At 42.2% G+C, this 26,916-nt stretch overlaps 1 protein-coding gene across 1 annotated transcript in view; it reads left to right on the forward strand.

The window, feature by feature from the left end:
• HHATL (hedgehog acyltransferase like) overlaps positions 1–26,916 on the forward strand; it is a 360,457-nt gene that overhangs the window by 319,055 nt on the left and 14,486 nt on the right. Inside the window, exons 10-11 of the mRNA XM_069647763.1 lie at positions 9,393–9,594; positions 15,372–15,513. Of these exons, the coding sequence (XP_069503864.1) occupies positions 9,393–9,594; positions 15,372–15,513 (344 nt within the window). The remainder of the gene's footprint in view (positions 1–9,392; positions 9,595–15,371; positions 15,514–26,916) is intronic.

Consider the following 26,916-nt stretch of genomic DNA (forward strand, 5'->3'; position numbering starts at 1 on the left):
AATGTACTATGGCACAATACATTAAAAAAAAAAAAATACAAATCTTGTGGAATTTTGACATAGTATCCTCAGGATATGAGCCCTCTGCCAATGAGATAACAGATGTGTAACTTTGTATCACGTGTGGTTAAATCCTTGGTCCTAAAGCCATACAACTGCAACAGATGAGGGCTCCCAAGAACTGCAATTTCTCTTCCCGCCTTTGAAGTTGTGCTAAAACACTGCTTAATTAAAGCAATGTTGAAAAATAGCGCTGGCTACTATTACCTTTTTAATGCAAAGGGAATAAACAGCATCCTTTACAGGTTGTTGAATTGTTATTTGCAAATCAAAGCAACTTCCCCAGAGTTCCCTCACTTTCTCTTGCATCTAGTTCTGCTCCCGCCTACACCCCTGGAACAATAGTTTCCTATTTAAGGAAACCCGCGTCCCCTGCACACTATCAACAAAAGGCTAAAAGCCTGTATAAGAGTTTTAATAGGTACAGTCAGTAACCTAGTAGTTTTCACAGTTTTTAAATAAATTTCATTGCTTTGTTTAGCTCACAAGGTTATTCTTAAATCATCCAATTATTTCTTGACAACTTTTCTGTTTATCCAACAAACAGTAGTTTATTCATTTTATAACAACAAATCATAAATCACAATTTAATGTGGCCCAACGCGTTTCGAGTATCAATTTTCACTCTTCATCAGGGGCAATGTGTTCTGTATTCTTAACATTAAATACAATTTCTGTAGAAAAAAGTAATACATTAAATTAATTATCTAATAATATGTATTCATGTTTATACTTTTGAACCAAAACAAGGTACTTCATTAGTTAGATAGGAGCACAAAAAAGGGCATCATCGCATGTTTTCAACCAATAACATTAGTTTAAGAGATTTAGTCTTGTAACAAAGGATGAACTTATTCACCAAATGCTTGGGAGCCTATTGAGTTTGTAGACAAAACCATCAATAGATTGGGAGTGTGATTAGTAACCTATTAAGAAAAAAAGTGGGGAATGGTGTAACAAGATCCTGTTCCTGTGCTATTTAGACATGTAAGAACTACAATGGTGACAAATGCCAAGCACCCGTGGTGATTTATGAAGTGTAGAATAAAACCTAGACTCACTTCACGATGTCATGTAGGACACCACCAGTAGTCTTTTAAAGGCATCAGTGTGAACTGGTTGTAGTATTCTAAAAAAGAGAAATAGCATGGCTATATTATAAAAGAAAAGGTCAAGCCGCCTAAGAAAAGGTAGCCTTAAAGGATACTTACAGTACAAGAAGGTGACTGCTGGTAAGAGGTAGAATATGGGCATTCTCCATCCGCACCCGAATGCCGGATGAGAGTGGTATGTTTATTTATAGTCGCAAGTGAGGTCACCCGCGCATGCGCTTGATGACGTCACGTCGCGAGCTCCAATTCTGATTGGATTTAATTGTAAACATGGTCGCGAGTGACGTCACCCGCCCGTGTCGCGTGATGACGTCGACGCGACCAACCTCACACGAAAAAATCGTGTAGAGGGAATCATGGGAATTGAAGTTTGTTTTCCCATCGTACCGTATGTCAAACGGCAGCATCTGCTAGAACGCAGAATATGCTTTCCTACTGGGAGGCAAAAGGTGGTAGTCCGCCTCATTTGTGTGTAGATGAATCTGTATGCGTATAGACGCTCCCTAGATACACTAAATGATAGTTCAACCGATCGTGTATGAGTGTTTCTGTGTGTTACTCAAGACTTGAAATAGTTGAAAAAAAGTGTTATTGCACATAATAAATGTCACTGTGACCATTACACAAGCCCTCCTGGAGATCTTGGGGACTAGTGGTGGGAGAGTGGGCAATGTATGTCCACAACCTAACTAAGTGTTGTTAGTGAGATAGAATAAATATTTAACGAAATAATGATAATTTGGTGAGCGAGTAATAAAAAACAAAATAAGATAAATCGTCTTAAATACAAAAGAGACTCCCATGCATTTTTCAAAAAATGGTATCAGAACACAAATCAGACTGTGTATCTAGATTAATCTGACCCATGAATGGGTGTACATTCTAAAAATCAAAGTATACACTTGTAATAATTTTATATGTCTATTATATTCCATTTGAACCCAGAATTTGAAGGGTTTTCATCCTCTTTGGTAACAACATGTAGTTGGACATGCTACAATTTAGGGAACTTACTAAAAATCAATTATATTAAAAAACTGTATGGTATTAAAAATCAGGGGTGGTCAAAGGAATCAACAAATAAGAGAAGAGGTACCATGGCTGTGTTTCCAGATAAGTATACAAGCTCACAAGAATGGACCCAAATAGTATTCCTCATTTAACCCTAAGGGGTACGTGGCATCTAGTTTTTGTATCCAATACAACTCTCTTTGGGCTAAGATTTTTTGGAGATCACCTCCTCTTGAGAGTGGGTGGACAACTTCAAGAACTAGCATTCTCATTTGTGAAATGGTATGTTTTTCATCTCAATAATGTCTGTAGACTGGTGACTTTACATTCTTTGTTCTTATGGAGGATTTGTGTTCTGTCCACCGTTCTTTTACTTTCCGATTAGTTTTTCCAACATAATATTTTCCACAGGGACAACGAATTGCATAAATCACATTTTTGGTATCACATGTTGCGTAGTCTCTCAAATTGATTTTTTTGCCTGTGTTGGGGTGTCTCACTTGATCTCCTTTTATGATATTATTGAATGTTGGCAGTGTAAACAGGCGAATGTACCTTTTTTCTGCTTCGTATGAGTAGTCTGTGTTGTTCTTTTTGGTTTTTCTGCTTTAATCAGTTCTACCCCGTTTGTATGCCATCATAGGGGGATCTGGAAAGAGTTTTGTAGATGATCCTTTTGACTTGGAAACTTTGGCTTGAGTACTTTAACGTATGTATTAGACCTTTGCTTTCCTTCTTTGTATTCCCTTGGAGGAGGTCTTGTCTTTCTTGTAAATTGGTTCTGACTATGGCTTTTTCCACCGTCTCTGTTGGGTACCCTCTTTCAAGGAATCTCTGTTTCATGATATCATATTCATTCTGAAGAGTAGATTTATCTGATGTTATCCTCTTTAGTCTTAGTAGTTGACTGTAAGGTAAGTTTTCTTTTAGATGTTTAGGATGGAATCTGCTATGATGAAGGCAACTGTTGCCGTCTGTTGGTTTTCTATATCTCTTTGTCTTGAGTGTTGTACCTGAGCGTTCAATTGTGACATCAAGAAAATTCACCTCCGGTCTTCCTATCTCCATGGTAAAACCGATTCTGTCATTGTAGTTGTTGAGAGATTCTGCGAATTTAAGAAGTTCACTTTCAGTTCCATGCCAAATCCCAAAAATATCATCTATGTAGCGTCTCCAGCATTTGATCTTGTCTCTCCATTGTGGATTTTCTAATACAAATTTGAGCTCAAATTGGTGCATAAAAATATTTGCATACGATGGGGCCACTGATGAGCCCATTGATATTCCAGAAATGTGTAGGTAGTATTGGCCATTATATCTAAAGTAATTATTATAAAGGATGATGTTGATCAGTTCAATTGCAAAAACTTTTTGTATATGTACATCTGAATTCCGAAGTAAAAACCATTCCATGGCTTGTATGCCATCTTTGTGAGGGATTGAAGTATAAAGACTATTGACGTCCATTGTAAACAAGATAAGTTCTTCCTCCACTAAGTTTAAAGTGTTAATTATACCCAGAAAGTGAGTGGTATCCTTTAGGTAGGTCATGGTTTTTTGTATTGAAGGTTGTAATGCAGTGTCCAGGTAAATTGCAAGAGGTTGAAATATGCTGTCTGTTCCAGCTACTATTGGTCGAAATGGTGGATCCTCTTTGTTTTTATGTATCTTCGGTAACCCATAGAACACTGGGGTCACTGGATGTTTCTGTATAAGGAAATCAGCTGTTTTCTCACTTATCCAATCCATATCCATAGCTTTGTCAACTACATTTTTGATAAGGTCCTTGATGTTCAAAATCGGGTCACCATCTAGTGGTAAGTAGGTCTTGATGTCATTGAGAAGTTTCAAACATCCTGTGTTGTATAAATTAGTGTCCATTAACACTAAGGCACCTCCTTTGTCGGCTTGTTTTAAGGTCAAAGTATTATCCTCTGCTAACTGTTTAATCACCAGTAGTTGATGTTTAGGGATGTTACCGGTTTTTGGTGGTTCATATTTAATATGTTTTAAATCCTTGGTAGTCTTTTGTTTGAGTACATTAATTAGTGGATGATTCACTTGTGGATGGAAGTTACTTTTGTTTTTAAGTTCCAAGTATTTATGTTTATTTACTGGTTGTAAATTATCCTCAATGTTGTTAAAAAAGACTTTCAGTTCCATTTTTCGTATTAATTTGAACAGGTTTACTTCTTCCTCAAAAAAGGAGGTTTGGTTGGTAGGTATGAATGAGATTCCTAGATTTAATGTCTCTAGTTGGGTCGTAGTCAGAGGTTTGGAGGATATGTTTATACCCAAATTTCTGTCTTTTTTTTGTCGCAGTTTTCTTCTTTCCTCTTCTTGTCTTGTGCCTCCTAAAAAAGGAATCTGTGGAGTATATGTTGATGCTCCTGCTATAGGTTCTTGTATGGATTCTATACCACCAGTGTCTTGTTCTCTTGTTGGTCTTGTCGTAGGTCTGTCTTCCAATTCACCACTTGTGACTTCACTGCTGTCGCTGTTGTTATTTGGCTGCTGGGGTTGTCTAGGTGGTCGGTTTTGTGGAGTCTTGTTATTAGAGTAAAACTCTTGCCAAGTGTAGACAATATCTCTCGCGTAGTCCAATGTATCCCTTCTGAATTTCCTGATTTTCCTTTGTTCAATATCCTTTTTGTATCCCTCAAGTTTAGTATTGGTGTCCTCCAAAATGTTTTCCAATTCGGTTTTTGTTTTCAATTTGGATAACTGTTTTGTTACCTCATCTATTTCCTGTTGTAGATTGTTAACTGATTTTGCTAATTCTTCAATTGTTGGTAGGATTAGATCCAAAGAACATTTGTTAAAGATGTGCTCCTACCTAGTTACAAAATCCTTGTTTTCTTTGCATAAAGTAGGTCTAAGGTATATGCAGATTTGAGAGACTACGCAACATGTGAGACCAAAAATGTGATTTATGCAATTCGTTGTCCCTGTGGAAAATATTATGTTGGAAAAACTAATCGGAAAGTAAAAGAACGGTGGACAGAACACAAATCCTCCATAAGAACAAAGAATGTAAAGTCACCGGTCTACAGACATTATTGAGATGAAAAACATACCATTTCACAAATGAGAATGCTAGTTCTTGAAGTTGTCCACCCACTCTCAAGAGGAGGTGATCTCCAAAAAATCTTAGCCCAAAGAGAGTTGTATTGGATACAAAAACTAGATGCCATGTACCCCTTAGGGTTAAATGAGGAATACTATTTGGGTCCATTCTTGTGAGCTTGTATACTTATCTGGAAACACAGCCATGGTACCTCTTCTCTTATTTGTTGATTCCTTTGATCACCCCTGATTTTTAATACCATACAGTTATTTAATATAATTGATTTTTAGTAAGTTCCCTATATTGTAGCATTTCCAACTACACGTTGTTACCAAAGAGGATGAAAACCCTTCAAATTCTGGGTTCAAATGGAATATAATAGACATATAAAATTATTACAAGTGTATACTTTGATTTTTAGAATGTACACCCATTCATGGGTCAGATTAATCTAGATACACAGTCTGATTTGTGTTCTGATATCATTTTTTGAAAAATGCATGGGAGTCTCTTTTGTATTTAAGATGATTTATCTTATTTTGTTTTTTATTACTTGCTCACCAAATTATCATTATTTTGTTAAATATTTATTCTATCTCACTAACAACACTTAGTTAGGTTGTGGACATACATTGCCCACTCTCCCACCACTAGTCCCCAAGATCTCCAGGAGGGCTTGTGTAATGGTCACAGTGACATTTATAATGTGCAATAACACTTTTTTCAACTATTTCAAGTCTTGAGTAACACACAGAAACACTCATACACGATCGGTTGAACTATCATTTAGTGTATCTAGGGAGCATCTATACGCATACAGATTCATCTACACACAAACGAGGCGGACTACCACCTTTTGCCTCCCAGTAGGAAAGCATATTCTGCGTTCTAGCAGATGCTGCCGTTTGACATACGGTACGATGGGAAAACAAACTTCAATTCCCATGATTCCCTCTACACGATTATTTTGTGTGAGGTTGGTCGCGTCGACGTCATCACGCGACACGCGCGGGTGATGTCACTCGCGACCATGTTTACACTTAAATCCAATCAGAATTGGAGCTTGCGACGTGACGTCATCACGCGCTTGCGCGGGTGACGTCACTCGCGACTATAAATAAACATACCACTCTCATCCGGCATTCGGGTGCGGATGGAGAATGCCCATACTCTAACTCTTACCAGCAGTCACCTTCTTGTACTGTAAGTATCCTTTAAGGCTACCTTTTCTTAGGTGTCTTGACCTTTTCTTTTATAATATAGCCATGCTATTTCTCTTTTTTAGAATACTACAACCAGTTCACACTGATGCCTTTAAAAGACTACTGGTGGTGTCCTACATGACATCGTGAAGTGAGTCTAGGTTTTATTCTACACTTCATAAATCACCACGGGTGCTTGGCATTTGTCACCATTGTAGTTCTTACATGTCTAAATAGCACAGGAACAGGATCTTGTTACACCATTCCCCACTTTTTTTCTTAATAGGTTACTAATCACACTCCCAATCTATTGATGGTTTTGTCTACAAACTCAATAGGCTCCCAAGCATTTGGTGAATAAGTTCATCCTTTGTTACAAGACTGTGGGCCTCATTCCGAGTATGGCGGTAAGGGATAGCGGCCACCGCTAACGAGAGCGGTGGCGGTAATCCCTTACCGCCATACTCCGAGTTCCCTTAGCGCCATGGTGCTTTTAACACCTGCTTTTAGCAGGCGTTAAATACCATGGCGCTAAGGGACCTTGATGTTAATTACGCCACCGTAATTTACGGTGGCGTAATTGACGCCTTCCCCACTCCCATTATGCCCTATGGGGCAAGAATGGGAATGGGGAAGGGTAAATGGGGATTGGGGAATTACCGCCCCGCCAACCTTGGAATGGGGCGGTAATTCCGCCAACCACCAAGGCGCTGCCGGTCCGGGTACGGCGTCAACCAAGGCGTTAATAGCGCCATTGGTTAGCGCCGTACTCGGAATGAGGCCCTAAATCTCTTAAACTAATGTTATTGGTTGAAAACATGCAATGATGCCATTTTTTGTGCTCCTATCTATCTAATGAAGTACCTTGTTTTGGTTCAAAAGTATAAACATGAATAAATATTATTAGATAATTAATTTAATTTATTACTTTTTTCTACAGAAATTGTATTTAATGTTAAGAATACAGAACACATTGCCCCTGATGAAGAGTGAAAATTGATACTCGAAACGCGTTGGGCCACATTAAATTGTGATTTATGATTTGTTGTTATAAAATGAATAAACTACTGTTTGTTGGATAAACAGAAAAGTTGTCAAGAAATAATTGGATGATTTAAGAATAACTTTGTGAGCTAAACAAAGCAATGAAATGTATTTAAAAACTGTGACAACTACTAGGTTACTGACTGTACCTATTAAAACTCTTATACAGGCTTTTAGCCTTTTGTTGATAGTGTGCAGGGGACGCGGGTTTCCTTAAATAGAAACTATTGTTCCTCTCCCCTGCACCTCAAATTACATATTATTCCTGACTTAACTACTTTGAATCATTACTATATACACTCAAAATATAGGTGTGCATGGTGATTATCAAACTTCTTGTTATCACGGTTCCAGCCTACACCCCTGCCAGGCCCCTTCCCTGTTTCACCAGTGGGAATGTGCACGCGACAGCTGCTGAAGCCGTGCCTACATTCTGTACGGGACTGAACCATTTTTCATTTCAGACCATATGTTTCTTTTCTACGGTTTCCCATTTATCCTGAGACTTCAATAACGAGAGGACACCCACCTGAACGCCCTGCACCTCTTCTCCTCCATCCCAAGGCCACCAACCTTCACTCACCCGGGAGTTTCCTCACCCACATTATCACACTTGCTCGGCCCCTCTTCCCCTCCTCTTGCTTTGGCCCGCCTGCAGGCAGTGTTTTGCCATTAGCGAAAAGTGTAATTAACCTTTTAACTGCCATGGGTTTCCCCCTCACCCCAGTGCCAAGGCCTTTTTTGGTGATTTTAGTATTTCACCATGCAAAGCCTTCTAACATTTTCTCCTTCATTAACCCCTTAAGTGCCAAGGACGAGCTATCTCGTCCTTGGCACTGGGGAGGTAATCCCAAGGATGAGATACCTCGTCCTTGGCACCGTTTCCAGTGCAATTAGTGGATGTGTGCAATGTAATATAAACAGAGGAATAAAGCGACAATGTTTGCAACATTATTCCAGGGAACAGTGCTCTATTGACTCACTCGATCACTTGTCACCTTTTGTTTCTGTCTTGATAGTGCAATTGTAAAACGCAATGATTTTTTAGGCTCGTATTATTAAAGGGGGTTGCGTTGGGGGCAGAGTGGGGAAGTTTGTTTTAGGGGAGGGTGGCTAGAGTGAAGGAGAGGAGGTACTTCAGGCAGGTGGGTTTGTGATGGTTTCATATAGGGTGGTGAGGGGTTGTGAGCATGGGGGTGGCCAAGCATCCTTCCACTACTCATGCTTTAACCGCTGGGTCAAAGTTATAATGTACTCTACTTTTGTTCCTATTGAGCTTGATCACAGGGAAGAAGCGAGAAAAAACATCATCAGAACTTTACACTACCTACTTGTATTGGCAACACGCCATTTTGAATTATCTTGGAATATTGCAGGGGGCGGGGGGTGGTCCCACTTTTACCAGGGGAATGCTTGATGTGTCCGAATCTACCCCAGTCAAATTTAAATCAGGGTCGGAAACATATCAGATTTTCAGGATACCCCTCATTAACATTCTTGAGATAAATTTGCATACAATGATTCTAAATGCATGAAAACATTTTCTCATAAATATGAATGAGGGATATCCTAAAAATCTGTTAGCATTCCAGCCCTCGAGGCCTGCCTTACATGAACACCATGGGACTGTGTAGGGGAGGGGGAAGGACACTGCAGGTTTTGTCGGTTTTTGTTGCTTAAATGCCAATAGAGATGTGCAAACAACAAATATATGTTTCTGTTCTGAGACCATGATTAGCGGCCTGCCAAGCAGACGTAGGGTCTGATTTATTGACTCTGCCAATCTTCACTGATTGACAGGCTGATAACATGATAACACTGTGTGCTAATGAAGCTTCACTCGATGGTCCCTTCCACCTTCAGGACTAATCCACCCGCCCTTGTGTCCTTGCATAGGTATGTCTACGACTTCCTTGGGGAAAACCACGATGACATTGTGAAGGAGCTGAAGGCCACCGTGTCCACCTTTCTAGTCACCACCTTGTGGCTCGGCCCTTGTGAAATTGTTTATATTTGGTCCTTCTGCAATTGCTTCGGCCTCAACTTTGAGCTGTGGGTGCAGAAATTATTTCAGCTGCAACCGTTCACCTCCATGGAAGTAAGTATTAAATGGCACAAGCTGGAATACATTTAAAGCAACGAAGGGTGGCATTTGGCACACAAAGGGAGAGCAATAAACTTTCCATTGGTCTTCATTGGGCCAATGCAATGTCTTTGTGAATGAATGTCTTTTTGTTGAATTTTCCCAAGTACAAATTCATGAGATAATAAACTAAATCAGAACTGAGTCATATAGTTATTCACATCGTCTATCAAATCAACGACTCCAAAAGTCTCAAGCGCCCAACACATTTCTAGCAGGTTTTCACAGACTCATAAACAACCCTTAATCCCTTTACATGTCAATCACAGCAGGTCTGAGAAAGTGACCCAGATTTGCATCTCCTTCTCCCCAGTTGGTTCCCTTTCCAATATCAGGCGTTCAAACGTCTTTGAAGAGGGTGAGCTACTGGTTTTGCCATTGTCCCATAATGATTCACCTGGAGAGTATCTGAAAAAGAATCACGTGTGATTGGTGGACCTGCATTAACAATTTAGCTACATTCGTAAATAAAGTCTAGAAGCAGACTCAATCTGAAAAACAAAAATAAACTAAGGTACTTAGTCATTCTAAAACGTTTACCCAGAAATGTTCTGTATATTCTCTGCAGAGCAGTGTCAACATATGCAGAATTAACTCATGTACATTCCAGGGCCAGCATTGCATCCGGTCATTGGCCCGCCTGAGAGTAGGACTGGCAGGATCAGCCCTTAACTATTCCCAAACCTCCTGAGAGAGCAACTAATTAGAAAGTTTAAAGGTGCTTCCAGGATCACACAATTAACCAGAATAATACTCAATGATGGATGACTCAGGTGACGCTAAACCATGCATTTTATTCTCATAGCTCTTACATTTCCAACGATTAAGAGCAGGTTTTGTACCAAAATTACATCATCACTGTTGTTCACATTACGCTATCCATTTAGAAAACCTTTGGGGGATTGAGGTTGGTAAGTAGCTCAAACTACATATCGGATGTATAGGGGTTAGTTACTCTTTTGGTAGATACCTATCTGATGGCTCCGCCTGGACCCATCCCGCTACTGATACTCTTTCTAATACACCATTATAGAGTCAGTTAATTGGTTGGTCCTATCCATTATAGGCAGTGTGCCCCAAGGACTTCTTATTGTTTGGCATCTAACTTACCAACCTTGGACACTTCAACAAGGCGTCAAGGTAAGAGCGGGACATAAGTGGGGAGAAGAACTTTGCAGTCTGCCATATTTCCAATTAAAGAACACTCCTGGCCATTTCGAGGTGATGAGGACTCCCCCTTCCTTTGTAGTTGGCGACTGGTGACTGCATGTGCACTGAGGTGATTTATCTATGTTTGGCTCATAATGAATAGCCAGTGTTTTTCGTATCTAGATCATGTGTCAGGGTACCTTGTTTGAGAGTGAATTTCCTTCTATTTATTAAGGTTTTAGCTAATTCTAACATGCTCTTTGTGTTCTTTGTGGCCACTGGGGGCACTATTCAGTCATTTTGCATAAAGTATTTTTGGCTTACTTATCTCATGAACCTGGATCGCAATGGTTGTTTCTGCTCTCATGAAAATTAAATTAACTTGGGAGTCTACTGCATCTCTTGCCTGCATTCTGTTCATCTTTTACTCCCTTCCTAGTTTCTGTTCTTGTTCCTGTCCGTGAGCTCTGCACAAGCTTCTCGAATACATGTGTTTTTGTAAATTCAGCATCTTGGGTTTTGACGGGAAAAAACCTAACTCATTCCAACTCCCCCAGCAGCCGTGCTTGTAAAGTAGAACAGTTTTCTCCCACCCCTATGACTGTAAAGAGAGAAATACTTCCTTTCCCCTCCCCAAAGGAAAAGCGATTTTCGCACAGGTGAGAACCTACTAGAGATTTGCCTGTCCATTGTGATGTCCTTGTTAACATCAGAAACCCACAAAAGGAATCTTCCGTGCATGGGGACAGCCAGGAGGCAAGGCAGGAGCAGAGCAGCAGACAAACGCCAGCTCCTGCACTTGAAAGCAAACAGAAAGAAATCCAAGATGGCAGAAAGTCTTTGAAAGGCTTCCTTCCCCTAGCTTAGAATAGTTTAAGGGAGGCATGGTATCAAAAGTATGACAGACACAAGAGCTACAAGTTCAAAACCTATCTTCAATTTCCGGGTTTTGGAAAAAAACTCCTGCTTTGTCCTATAGCTTTGATGGGAGTAGTATCTACCATCAAATAATAAAGAAAACACAGTCCTAGTCAGCCTGCAAAGGAAAAATCAGTGTTATAAAGATCAAGATGGCTGAGTCAGCTCTCCTCCCCACGTTGGACAGCACTGAGTAAGGTGGCCGCCATAAACAGGATGACACACTCTGGCTCAGGTTCTCAAAAACAAGGCTGTTCCAAATGTGGGTCGATATCCGTATGGCCTTCCACGTTAAAGTCACTTATTATAGTTCACAAAAAGTTATTTCACAGTTCAACAAAAGTTCACATGGGTCTCCCTCCTATGGGCTCAGACTTATCAAAGCTTTATAAGTCCACATAGGTCTCCCTCAGCGAGGCTTGGACCAAGCTTTGACAGTTCACATTGGTCTCCCTCAGTTGGGCTTGGACCTCTCAAGGTATTAACTGTTTACATAGGTCTCCCTCAGTCAGACTCAGACCTCTTTCAACAAAATGTACCTGATTCAACATAGGTCTCCCTCAGCCGGGCTCGGACCCTGCAATCGTTCCCTTTCCCTAACTTACTTCATGTTGCAGGTCTCCATCAGTCGGCTCGGGCCTTTCACTGATGTTGAAGACTTTCGAATGTGCAAGGCATTTCCATAAACCTCTGCAGGACCACTTTAACTTTTACTTCAGCTCATACTCTTGTGTTACATGCCCCAGTGTCTGTTGGTCTTGGTAGTTTAGCACCATAAGCACACATGAATATAGAAATCTTTATCTTAAAGTAATCACCTTTTAACTTCCCCTTTTGCCCTGGGGTTAATCTTGACCATTGCGCATTTCAGAGTTTGTTAACTTTGCTGCTTTATAACAAGACATCACATGTTTGCGGAGACTTTCGAGTGGGCTATTTCCTGTCGCCAGACCACTTTGCCACTCTATATCACAGGCTTCACAGTTATCAGTAAGTTTAATTTCACCACAGTTCTGCCTTCTTTTGCGTCTCAGCACGCGCACAGCCTTCAATTGTGAAATATACTGTTGCAACTACAATTCTTTCCTTAACACAAACCGGCCTTTCATATTCTTTGCTAACTCACTGGCTGTGCGCCTTCCTTTCTTGGGAGCACACTCTAATTCACGAGTCAAGGTTAATACCACAGGTTTGGCCTTGCCTCCCCAACTCTGTCGTTCACCCGGGAGGGTCGCTGGTATCCTTAAGAGACAATACAATCTTCTTGTCTGGGATTTGTCCTTCTCCACGTATCTTTCATGGCTCTTCGGAGGCAACAACCTATCTTCTGGGTTTATCTACCCTTTTCTCGTCCGTAGATCGTTCGTTCTGCTCCAGTGGGTTCACCTTCACCCCGGAAGTTCTGCTACTTCTCGTTTTCCACCTTGCCCAGACTGTGTGTCTATGTTCTGTTTTTTATCTGTGAGGGGGGAGCTAATGGGTATCAGATGTATGTGATTAAAGTCAAGTGCCTGACTTTGCCTGACCCAATTAGTGGGACATGTCCAATATAATGCTCGGGTGTGAGTCTGTCTTTCCCCAGAGTGCACTGTCTTTGTGAAAGTGTTCATGTAGGGAAAGGTGGGGGGGGTTAAAGTCTCAAGATATCCCACCTGGTAGGATGGGTTAAAGGTGTGAAAGGGGGGGATACTATGTCTTGCCAGAAGGTACCCCAACCCCACTCTCTGAGGACCCCTCACCCATGTGATCCTCCCACACTAGGCCACCCCCAGGGACTGGAGCCAAAGCTGATGACCATGCCCTGGCCACCTGAGCAAGAGATCCCCAGGGTCTAGACAGTGAGACACCCTCAGGTTTTTCACAATAGGAATGTAATTAATTCAAATGTTTGCCTCAACCAATGGGAGAATGGTGTTGTCTTCATAATGGTGACTAAGAAAAGTTGTATTTTGGGCTGGAAGGAGGTAGAAGAGCATCAGAGTAGAGGAGCCCCTTGAACCCAGAAGAGGGGTGTGCTACAGTTAGGGAGACAACAGCCCACGGAACCACAGAAGAGGTGCGTGCTTTAGTGAGGGGTAGAAGAGCTTCCTGAGTCCAAGAGGAGGGTTCTGCTTCAGTGAGGTGCACAGGAGCCTCCTGAACCCCCCATTAGGGGTGTGCACCAGTGAGGGAGAGAGGGCCCCCTTGAAACACAAAAATGTGGTGCACTCCAGCGAGGGGGAGAAGAACCCTGCTGAACTCCAAAAGTGGGGTCTGTACCAGTAAGAGGGAGTGGTCTCCCCTGAACCCCACAAGATGGGTATGCTCTGTTTAGTATGGAGAAGAACCCCAGTACACCAGAAGGAGGGTATGACCGGGGAGGGAGGGAAGAGCCCCCTGATTCTCAGACAAGGGGTGTGCTCCAGTGAGGGGGTGGAGAGCCCCTTGAGACCAAAGGAAAGAGAGCCCTTACCCAAAAGAAGGGATGGGCAAGAAGCAGCGAGAGAGAAAGTAACTTTGGCCCCAGAAGAGGGGATTTGTAAGAGACAAGTAGAGCCACTGGAATCGAGAAGAGAGATGTGCCACAGTTAAGAGAGGAATAGTGAGCAGGGCACTATATCCCTAGGTTAGGTGTGGATTAGTGAGCCTTGCATCATATCCTGAGTAAAAAAACTGAGGGGGGGCTTGGCCCTGGAAGAGGGGAATAAGTAGCAGAGAAATAAGGAGAGCCCCAGTGAAGGGGAGGAGTTTTGGGACACTTGTTAAAGGGAGGAACCCCTAACTCCTGAGGGAAATGGAGTGGCCTGGTCCCCAGAAAAGGTGATAAAGATTCAATGCTAGAGTGGCCTAACAGGAGAACTTCCTATCTGGAGCTTTCTGAATGTGTTTTTGTTTGCTGTCCTTCATTTAAAATCCTAAATTCAAAGACTACATTGCCCAAGAATCTTCATTTTACCACCATTCTCAACCCATTTCTATGCAACAGCCTTATTTTTTACTTTTGTTTCATGAAACCATTTACACTTATTTTGGTGTGAGTAGTTAGTTATGTGTTCCCTTGGCGATGTGACCCCTATTTTGTTAGAACAAGGACGTTTGTGGTTGAAAAGTTAGGATTTCTTAAGGTTTTATAAAATTACCTTGTACCTTGGAACTTTTCAATCTCCCTGCATGATGGTTAAAATGCAAGAAGACCTCTTAGGAGCTACCAGACATGGCCACATACATTGGGAAATGATCAGTGGAACAAAGACGAACAGGCGAAGACACCATAGTGCTGATAGAGTTAAGCTCAGGCGAAGTCAAAGTAAACTCTGTTAGGGTGGTCACTGAGATTCTATACACGTGATGAGGTTTAAAAATAGTTAATGGTGTATATGAAAAAGTTAAGGCAATCAGGCATCCAGAATAGAAACAATGTATTACCCACAGAGAAGTCTGTTTAGGTCAGATCTCAATATAATGAATTCGTAGAGGTCTGGGGAGCAATTGATCCCTAGTCCTCAGTATTGCAAGTTTGCATCTCTTACTGAGGGAATGCCAGTGCTGCTTGTGGTTATCATATAATGCACCTCGTAGTCATGAATTAGTTTTGATTTGCTGCATCCCATCATTTAATCTTGATTTGTCTGCTAACATCATTTAATGTTGTTGTCCACTGAAACTCTTGTTTTGTCTCTCGGTAGGCTAACATGTCAGAAGCAATGTCTCGCCGAATCAGGGGGATCTTTGGAGCTGCAAACTTTTGGGCCATTATCCTTTATAATGTCTTGTCCCTGAACAGCTTGGACTTCGCTCTGCTTGTTTCCAGGAGGATTTTTATCACAGGTATATATGTATTCAAGGTTTCCAACGGTTTGAACACTTTTAATTTGTTCCATAATTTGAATGGTGTCAGAGAAGATGATTTTACATGGTGCATTATTCATTGCTTGTCTAATTTACTGAAAGCCTGGACATATTCCTGGTGGTTTACCAATAGCCACATTTGAGCACTCATGCCAACTTTGGTGAAGAGACATACATATGTTTATGTAGGAAAATAATATTTTAAAATGAGTTGTTTGCATTTGTTTTCCACAGACCCATCAAAAACACTCTTTTGACACACACCTCAAAATTGTCTGCTTCGGTTTTTGAGATTTTTGGAAACCACCTAGACCTTACCTAAGAAATGTCATGCCACAAAAAAACCCATCTCAGCCAAACTACTGGTATTCACCTGCAAAAACCAAAACTTTCATGTGTATAGGCAGATCCGTCCAGGTTAACAACAAAGTATCATTGATCCTGTAATTCGTCTTATCAATCAGCACATCATATGCACACCATCCATCTCTTCCTTCTCCCCACTGCTAGCAGAAGAAAGAGGAGGAAAAACTGAAACATAGTATTAAGTCAATCTTGATTTATTCTCCCACCATCTATCCAACCCATATCAAAGAGGAGAGGAAATACAAAGGTGACATTATATCCATAATCAGCATTCCATATCTGTCTTAGATAAAAAGATAGACAGCTGGATAGACGGTTGGACAGATTAGCTCAACGGATGGATGCATTTATGAATGAAGGGATGGACACCAGACAAAAATATGGCTTGATAGATGGATAGGCAGATGAATGAGTGGATGGATGGACAGACAGATATATTGTGCATGGGTAGATAGATAGATGAATAGATGAGTGGCCAGATAGTTGGATCACTGGATGGGTTAGCCGATGCATGGGTGGATGGATAGGTGGGCAGATGGGTGAATGGAAGGGTGGGTGGACGAACGGGTAGATGGTTGGATGGTTGAGCAAATGGGCAGGTGGGCAGATGGATGGATTGATGGGAGGATAAATATAGAGTGCGGAAGGCAGAAGGATAGCTGGGAAGACAGGTGGATGATGTATTGATGGATTGGCAAACGTATGTTTGTATGTCTGGATGGATCGATGGGTAGATGAATGGACAGATGAATGGATGGAAGGACAGGCAGATGTATTAATAGATAGACAGACAGATCAGCTCTGGAAAATGCGCACCTAGAGGGATGGATGGTGTATAGGCAAATGAATGGATGGGCAGATGGGTGGACAGGCATTATTGTGATAGGACGTTTCATAAGTAGAGCCAGAAGGGTGTGGTGTGGAGTGGAGCAGAGTTCTAACACCAAATAGTTTATATCTAATCGGGTGGATGTGGAATCGAATTATGTTGCTCAATTTCAGGTATTTGGATGATTGATAGGATACTACAACTATGCAGTGGTTGTCTAGTGCACATGGTCTTTAAGGGAGACATTTCCCTTAATGGGTACTAGTTTGTATCCTTCAAAATAGATGTGATATGCAGATATGAGGCAAGAGGCCTGATTCTGGACTCACAGTAGATTTGATAGCTTCTACTCCAGGAAACCTTTATAAATTATGTTGCTTTAGTCTGAGCAGGAGGTGATGGTTTCTGCTGAGACTAATGACATTTTTCAGTAAACTGCTATTTGACTCCAAAAAATCCAGGAAACAATAACGAGGTGCACACATTGCAGAAAAACAGCTCTATAATGAATGTAATTGTCAGCTGGCAGGTCATGTGAACAAAAGGCTGAAAACTCTCAACCCGCCCACATCAGACTACATTATTTATAGACAAAAACCACAAAATTACAATAGATTCCAGAAATTAAGTAAATGCAAATCCCTATTCTCCGACTGGCCCTCGTCATTAACAAACCTAACGAACAACGTGCATTACTCCTACTCTGTTGGCTAGTGCATTACACATGATATTCCAATTCCATCTCTCTGCAGATGATGACCTAATAGGGCAATTAATAAAAAAGTGAAATCAGCACCTCTTGGCAACAATAGTAGATACACTAACATCCTTTCCCATGACAACAGACATCTTGGCACCCTAGACTGTTCCCAGACCTTGCAGCTTCCTCGCAGTGACACATACTGTTATCTGCCGATCCCCTGGATGCACAGAGTGTATGAGGTCAGTGAGAAAAGGCTGTTTGAGTGCATGGAATGTTAGGCGTGAACTAGGTTCCAGCCAAGGCAGTTGGAGATTTAAGTCTGGGTGGTGGGTACCAAGTGTGTCCCCTTCAGGGCTCAGCCCTGTTCCCGAGTTACCTACCTTCTGTAACATGAATAAAGAAACTTTATATCAACATACTTGATGTCTCCAGGATCCATCCTTACAACAGTGGCGACGAGTTGGTCTTGGAACAGGACCTAGGCGAGGAGGACCTAGGACAGAGGAACAGAGGATTAAGTATCCTGCTGCAGGGGGTGCCGGAAGAAGATTGGTAATCTACTGATCCTAAAAGAGAGAACCAACCACTTAGGGCATGAGAAAAGTCTGCAAGAGCCTACCCAAGGGGCCTGTTCAGCTAGGAAAAGGCTGCTGATAGCAGAGGGGGTGCTGGAAGGAGCCAAGGTTAGAAGAAAGCGGCCACCCTGTTCGGCGAAAAAGGAAACAGCCAAGAAGTATTCCCAGCAGAAGAGGTCTCTGACAGAAGGGAGGTCCTGGGAGAGACCGAGGTGCAGAGGAAATTGGAGCACCAGGTGTGCCCAATGTCGCCTGCCCCACCTGGAGAGGGCTAAGGATGTCTGCCTTGGCTGGGGGTGAGCAAAAGAGAGCCAGGGCGGAGAGGATTGTTGCTGTTCCAGGCACTGCACAGCTCATGTGAGTGGACTGGCTTCCTGAACGGAGGACAGTTTGAGCGCTATCCCTGGTCTCTCTGTGAGGAGGTGTGCATGCTGGTGTTAAACCGAGGTGGAATGCTGGCGCTTCGAGCAGGATAACTTCCCACCTGTATACCCGGAGGCGCTGGTGCGAATCAGCCGTTGTGGATGTTGTCTTCCAGGAGCTCTGTTGAGTTTAGTGGTCTCTCACAGGCTGGTGATGTCATCATCAGTACAGTAGGGCCTGGCGACATCTGGAAGCCTTGCCAGAGTTCTGATCGAATAGGGGTTCTGAGAAGTGAGGTTGGTGAGGCCGACGTCTTCAGAGCATGTGAAGAAAGGACCGTACAATGTTGCTGTTGTTTGCCAAGGTCAAGCAACTTCCATGATGTTACGGCACCAGCAGCCGACGCTGTGCATGGCAGTGCACAGGACTAGGCAGTTGGAGCAGCTGCCCTTTTCGGAGGATGAGTGGCTACTAGTGGCTTAATGAACAGCAAGTGCAGTGGGATAGGTCATCTGGTGTTTTACTGGCATTTGAAAGTGGTTTTCCAGGGTATTGATGGCGTTTGGTGGGAGCTGTGAATTTCACATGTAGTGAATTGGAAGAACCTATTATGTAACCTTTTGAGGATGTTGCAGGTTTGAGGGACGCAGCATGGACATCTAGGGCAATTAATTACCTAGAATGTGACGTGTCTGCTAGAGTCAGGTTAATTGTCTTGAAAGTTAACATTAACAAGTTTCGACGCTGTGCTTTTCTACTGTCATGGTGTATGATGGACTTTTAGGACGAATACATATCTTAAGAGGTAGTAGGATATGTGCAATGTTACACCAGTGGATGCAATGTGATAATTAAAAAGAGATGTTAGCTTTAACGTTTTCGAGGAATTTCCGATTTTATTTTTCGAACTGCCATGCGCAGTAATGACTTTTAGGGTCACACCTTAGTTGTGTTTTTTTTGGATGAGTTACAGGATTCGTTCTGCAATATCCAGCTTGGACTTGTAAATCCTGTTGCATTTTTATTGCAACGTTATGAAAGTGCTGTGCGGTGGAGTAAGCACAAACATTATTAACATGTCACTTTAGGGTTTTCGGCTAATGTGAAGTTTTGAGTGTCAGTTTGTTAACTAAACAACATGCAGCGAATTGCGAGTGCCCTTTGCTATGGTAGTGTGCCATCTGCTTGAGAGTAGGTGGGGAAGTTTAGTTTGTGTTAAGAGTGATGTGCGGCGTGAGAATTGAAGTGCAATGACCTTGTTATAGATTCTCAACATTTGTATTATGTTGGTTTGGATTGTGAGCGCTTCCTCCACACATTCATTACTTTCCGGGCCCAGACTCTGCAGAGGTCAGAAAAAGCCGGCGCTCCTGCAACATCCGAGCCAGTCCTCTGCAAGTATTTATATCTCACTTCGAGGGTGTAGGTTGAGTTGGCTTTGAGGAATGGACAACGCCAATTGGTGGGGAAGTCAGTGTGAAGTGTTTGCTGGCTAAGATCATTCACTCCTCTGGAAACTCACGCCTAACCCCAGAGAGGCAGGAGATCGCAATGTTCTGATGACCACCATAAGCCTCTGGGAATTAATTGTCTTGGTGATGGCAGCAACTGTAAACACACTCCTGGCATTTACTTGTCACTCTAAGCGTGGAGCATATAACGAATTGCAAAACAAGCTGTTAGGGAGAATTCTCATTTCTGCTAATTCCCTTCAACCTGAGAGACCCCCAGCTCTTTTGCTGGACTTTGGGACTTTTAATTTCTACCCTCGAGTGAGTGAGACCTTTTTCTCATTTATTTTTTATCGAATTTAGACTCTGTGTTTCTTTGTTTGTAGAGTCTGACAAACTCCATAGGCATCTACTTTTTGTATTCTGACACACCGCACCATGAGTGCAGTGTCCCAGAGAAGTCGTTTGGATTTCTCATATGGTTTAAATACCTTCTCTTGGGTGAACTACTTTTCCCAAGAGTAGTAAAGTGAAATTGACTTAACTTACTTCTTTCCTAAGTAGGTCAAGCACACCTCATTTTACGTGGAGTGCTGGGGGGGTTTCTTAGTAGCCCCTTTTCCTACTTTCACTTGTAACATTTTTTATGTTACACTCACTACATTTAATGGTTTGTGGCAGTGGTTTAATTTTCCTACCATTGTGCGTGTTTACTGCAGGCTGGGCGACCATTGTGTCAAAACAGCCTGTTCTTCTTTTTTTGACATTTCTTGTTTGTGAGGTCGTTCTTTGGTTTTACTCTGTGTGCCAAACCAGGTTTAACCCTTTTGTTCATTTTGCCTTTGGTTGGCTTCAGTACGGAAAACTGCCTCTGGCTCCAGTGTGTCTGGCAGGGCAGGAAGCGAGGGAGGTGCCCGAAAATCCCTGTCCTTAGTCAACTTGGTTACTTGAATGCACCCAGTGATGATTGGCCAACTGTGTGAGTGACAGCTAGGCTGTGCATAAATGGGAGAAACCTGCATAAAAGGTGAGGTTTCTTGGACTGAAGGCAGAGTCGACCACTGGACGAAACATCTGACGAAGGAATCATGTAGAGAAGCTTGCTGCATCCTCCTGGACCGTTGAACTGCCCAATAAAGCCCTGCTGCAGTGCTGATGCTCTAATTCTGAATCAACTAGAGAAGCCCCGGAACGGACAACTGCTTCCCTTGGGTTGGTGAGACCAACTAACCCCCAAGACAAACTTTGCTGGAGGACCTTCCCCAACTGGCAACGTCTTTAAGCCGGACCTGAACTCCAGGAAGATCCTGAGGATCATCCCGAAGCAGGATGACCCATGCTCGAGTCACCTCACCAGTGTGCTGGACTCAAGGAGTGAAGGAAGCCCATCAATTGTCCAAGATCGTGGTGGTGCTATTTGCCGGTAGCTGAAACTGTGAAGTGCCGCTAAACTGAAAAGAGCCCATAGCTGCCTCTGACCTGCTGTGCAGGAGTCCTCCAGACATCCTCACTCTTGGCCCCACGGCTGAGGCCCAGGAACCCAGGATCTGCATCCCTGCAACCAGGACAGAAGCCAGCTGGATCCTCTTCTTCAGACCTAAGGTACTGTGCTGACTAAGGGGTACTTAACTCTTTTTTTCTGTAGCTTGCATTATCTCACTTTAGACTTTCAGTAGCTGCCTTTTTACAGAGCTGATCTCAGCTCTACCCCTCACAGGCCTAACAGCTTGTGGCCCGACAGTGATTTGTACAAACTCTCTATATTTGTGCAAGAGTTTTGTGCTATCTAAAGCAGTGCCTCAGCACCATAGACATTGTTCAAATTGACTTTGGCTGTCCTGGCTCCCTGCAGACTCTTCTAACCCATTGCCTTTGCTTCTAACTGTCCCTCATAGGTAGTACAATGGTTTAACTAAGTATTGCTGGGAAATGTTTAATCTAGACTTCTTTTGTGAATTTAAAAGTGCTGAAATGCTCTGAGAACCTGTTAACCCCTTTCCTTCCATTAACTGTTCCCCTTTGCCAACCTCAGAACTCTTCCAAGTACAAAATGTGATATATAAATGCCAATACTGTCCTAGTTAGTGAAGTCACCTCAGGGGTAGGAAGTGTGCTTGAAGCATCTCTAAAGAGTATCTACTTGCTTGACTTGATTCTGAGAAAGTATTTTGAAGTGTATTTTTATTGTTGCACATTGCACTTTTTAAAGAAGGCTTATTTAAAATTGACCGTTAAATAAATAAATAATTATTTTACTAAAAAACCTTGAGTGTGTTATTTGGATTTCAATAAGCTCTAGAGCTTAAATGTACCCCTCTTGAGATATGTCTGGCTACTCAGTCACTCCAGACCTATACTAATAGGTGGGTTTGCGATACCAAGGGGACAAGGTGGTAGTCTCACACAGGGTTACTACATCAAATCTTGCCTAACACAACCTTATTGCATATTGTGGGGTCATTGTTAGGTTGGCTGTCAGCCAGTGGCCCACAAAAGCGGACACTTTCAATGGGTAGCAACCTTAATTAGCGTAATGAACCCTGAATGGTTGTTTTGTCAGTACCAGCCCACCTCGTAATGGCCATTTCACAGCATTTAGTGAATGGCAGTTTGGCTGCTTTTTTGTCTTTGTTTTTTATGGCTGAGGTAAGGGAACATGAAATAATGATTCTTAAGGCAGTGGGGGGTGGAGAAGGGGTCTAGGAGAGGGCACAATTTGTTTTTCTGGCAAAATTAAAGTTCTTTTTGGACTATTGGAATTGGCCCTTGTATGTGACACACTATTTCCCCAAATTAAGCTTGTGCCTCTAGACTGTAGTGACTGACTGTCTTGTTCTGCTGTCCACCTACTAATGCTGATGGAATGTCAGTGCAAGTGTGTGGCTGAGCTCAGGAGAATGTTGATGAGTGCTTGGTACGCCATTGTTTTGAATGTGTCAGTTGGGGGCCTAAGCTTGAATGGATGATGTTGGCCGGTGGGTGTTATCTCTCAGTATGTCATTTAAGAGTCACTGGAGCCCTGAAGTATATATTTTTATGTAGAGGAGGAGCTAAATAAAGAAATAACGGTCTTCTGAAGGAAGTTCCGGAAGAAGTATGAAAAGAATGAGAAAGAGAAGACTGGTGACGTCACGCGAAGCAGAGATGATGCACCCAGAAAAGATGCCAATGAAGAACGTATATAGACCTTATACAATCTGAGGATAAAGTATCGAAGTAAGCAACATGTTGAAGATTGCATGTGTGAAGAAGCACTGAAGAAAATGCAAAGTCATTTTACAATTGTACAGACGCAGTAATGCAAGTAGGTTAAGTAATCATGATGCTGGCTATGTAGTGAATAGACTGGAGGCGACGCACCAATGTATATATATAAAGGAATGTATAGAATCTGGATGTTCCACAACTCACTTTAGCAAACTTGAACCCCTGAAAGTGTGGCGCAGTTGAATCAAACAGCTAATCGCGAAGGAAGATTCGGAAGACTTGGCTTGTCCAGTGTCAAGAGTCAGGGCCACCGAGAGCCTGGGTGTCTATTCAAAAGGCTACATGAAGGTGAGAAACAAGCAGAGCTTCTGTTTGAGGTGTAATGGAAAAACACTAGAAGTGCCAAGATTTCTTCATTTAATAGTATTAAAAACAACGAAAGAGCTAAAAACGTGGTGTTCACTCACATAGTCGGATAAAAATAGACTTTGTGTCGGGCTACACTGAAACCAGAAGATAAGGCCATGCATTCACTCCCTTTTATTCTCAGGCACAGTGAACCTATACAAGGCCGAGTTCAACCATATTAATGGAATGACAGACCGCAGGAGTGATGGTGGATGGATAGTTTAAAAAGCCAATAGGACGTTGTATATTTTCATGACACGGAAGATGACTTGCACTTGGGATGGGCTTAGTTGTCCACCTGACCTTAGAGATCCAATAACAACCCCTGGCTATATAGAAGATATACTTAGATGTTTCCTTTCAGCTTATTATATCCCCAACAGGTTTTCTTATTTTGCCACGTAGAATGATGTCAGTAGTGATGAATTTTTTCTATAAAACCTTTGTTTTTTTCATGAGATGAGTTGAGAGAAATCGAACGAGCGTTCGTTGATGATCATTGTAACTCTCTGTTTTAGATAATTGTTAATAAAACAGTTCTATGTTTGCCAACTTCGTGAGTCACACAGACCTCTTTATAACACAAACCTTCTGGATTCTTCTCTGTCTATCTCTGATATTTACTTAGGAAGCTGAGCACTTCGTATACTGTAGAGAAAGTCCTGGAATACATTTTTGAGATGAGACGTCGCTGGACAGAGGGGACTTGTGGAATTGTACAAAATCACTGTAGTGATGGTAACTAGTTGTGGAGCCATGACGACTGTGGAATTCTGTCGTGGTTATGGCACGCTATGGCCAGCAATGGTCTGGCCCGTAGAGAAATGGGACAGATTCCCCAAAGGCCCAGTGCTCCCACAGGCAGGGGCATAGCACAAAATGTGCCCCCCTGCGAACCATGCTGAGCCCCCCCCAAACTCAGCAACAAATCACGATTTGCGCCACACTCTGGGCCAGTATGATTACCACGCTTGCGCAATCTGCACGAACGTGCTGCTGCAGGGGTATGCCGCACACTGCAATAGGAGAAAGATACAAATATTGCGTTTTGATGCATTATACAGCACACTTTTGCAATTGTTTTATAGAGTAACACCAATCCAAAAATACAATACATGCAAGTCACCAATAATGCACAGGAACATTAATGCTTTAATTAATATAATGCCTTGCTATTACAAATGCCATACCACAATGAAAACATGTCCAACTGGCTGCATGTCGGGCCATATTTAGACATACCTAGACTGGTTGCACGGTTTATTGAGAAGCCACCCTCAATACGGGAAGTTCCTTCCCTCCCCACTCACGTGGTTATGCAACAAACTGTTTAATAGATTCGTTTTTGTAGCCCTATCCCAGACACACATCATGCCCCTTGGTTCCCTCTCTCCAGAGCTAACAATAAACCAAGAACCAGGCCGGTGTACGGGAAATATATTTCTATTTATTTAAGTTAACATTAATAGAAATTAGCACAGAAATATCAGATACACCACTTTATTTGTGGACAACACAATAATCTTCTGTCAGCCTAAATAAATCACAAAAGTGAATTAAAAAGAACACAGACCCAATTCTTCCCTTTCTGTAAATTGCACTTCACAAAATAATTACACTGATCAATAAAGAAGGCACTTAGGTAATGTTGTGCGATTTTGATTTTCCTGCAGGCTTAAAAGGGTAGCATTAGGATTTCAAGATTGGTAAAAATACATATGGCACTCATAATTTCGCCCACACTTTTAGCTTAAGATAAACACAGGGTGATTTATCGCTTTGTTTTTCAGACCCTCCTTTGCTTTGGTCTATGTTGGGAAGTCAGACAGAAAAATGGTAATGCTTTGGGATATTTTGGATTTCAGACCCCCTCCCTTACTGAAAGGCCTGTCTTGGGGAAGCTGTATATAAAAAGGTATATGTATATAAAAAGGTTGGACCGATTTAAGAACAAAGACACCCCTCTACCATAAAGAGTCCGGGGCCAATTAAATTATAGGCTATAGTTTTCTGCGCACACTGGGAAGTGAGCTTTGTTAATTTTGAATTTTAACACAATTCACCCCGTAGTGTTCTGCCAAATGGTGAATTAATTAAATTTATATTTTTGGTTACATAGGCTATGGATCTACACAAATTTCCACCCCCTCCCCACCCCCAACAACTGTAAAGGTAAAGGATTCAAGGCAAGAAGACTCCCCCCACCTTTTTGTTTTGCGGGTCTCAGTTCTACGTACATAGCAAGCCTTTGTTTAAGGTTTAAGAAAGCCAGCTGCATCTCAGGACACTGGAAAGATAGGGCAGGGGTCTGGTCACTCCCCTCTCATAGATGGCCTCCCGCTCTCCACCACAGGACCCAGTCAGCTTTGAGGCCTTCCTAGATATAGACAGCTCCACCCAGATGCACTCTCCGCAATCGCCGCAATCTCCTCTGGTGTCTCCTTACAGCTGTCAGATGGTAAGTTTCAGCAGCCTTCTCTCTGTCCTCCTGTCTTTCTCCTTTTTTTGTCTCCCTTGTTTTTTGTGAGTTTCGTGTCCTAGTGCAGTCCCCCTTATATAGAAGGAATTACATCACCAATTTTACCATCTTGGGGAAGTACCCTGCAATAATTCCTGCCACCAGGATTGGACAGTACCTCTTCTCGCTCCTCCCAACCCTGCCTCCAAGTCAGGATTGGTTTAGGAGTCTGGAGCAACATATGGCAATTCCCATTTGTAATCACCCCTTTCTTCTACTTTCAACTTTTTGGCAAAAATGTGTTATGTATCACAACTTCATGATTTTACTAGCAACTGCCATACTAAACATATGTTCTGATTTAGCTAATCATGGAGAATTAGATAAGCCAACCACCAAATCTGTATGATGTAGCATGGCCATATGGCACATTTCAGCTGTTTCCATAAAAAGCACAACACTAATGAATATTTAAGTTATTGAGCATATCCCTAATTTCATTTTCCACCCGCTCACCAACTCTCAGAAACCTAGTCTAACCGGCCAATACACTTCATAGAGTCACAGGAAGATGCATTTTATATCCCCGAAATCGCTTACAAATTACATTAAAAAGGGTACAAAAATGAAATCAATCCGGCTTATGATGGCAGAGAAAAAGGCCTAAATGATAATAGTCCTTTTAAATTAATTGTACATCTGTATGTTCAGCAAATGGGAGGTCTACTTCATCCACACACCCATCTGTCTCCCTGGGCCAGCCTGTGACCAGAGGTTTTTTTATTAGTCTCTCTGAAGTTGGTAGTTTGCTCTTTGAAGTTGCAGCCTCCAACCTTCACACCTTTTAGTCATGTCCAGCCCAGGATGACTTTCCTTGAATTCCCTGCTTCCAGAGCCAGCAGGTCTGGAGATCACTGTGCTTTTGACACCTTCAGCAGGAAAGGTAATTGTGAGTGGTCATTAGATGGGAGATGGGACATCCAGGCTGGAAGTGGGAAGTGGGAGATTTCCTTTGTGAAGTT

This window comes from Ambystoma mexicanum, chromosome 2q, assembly GCF_040938575.1.
Source record: "Ambystoma mexicanum isolate Mex_15411 chromosome 2q, UKY_AmexF1_1, whole genome shotgun sequence".
Taxonomy (NCBI): Eukaryota; Metazoa; Chordata; class Amphibia; order Caudata; family Ambystomatidae; genus Ambystoma; species Ambystoma mexicanum.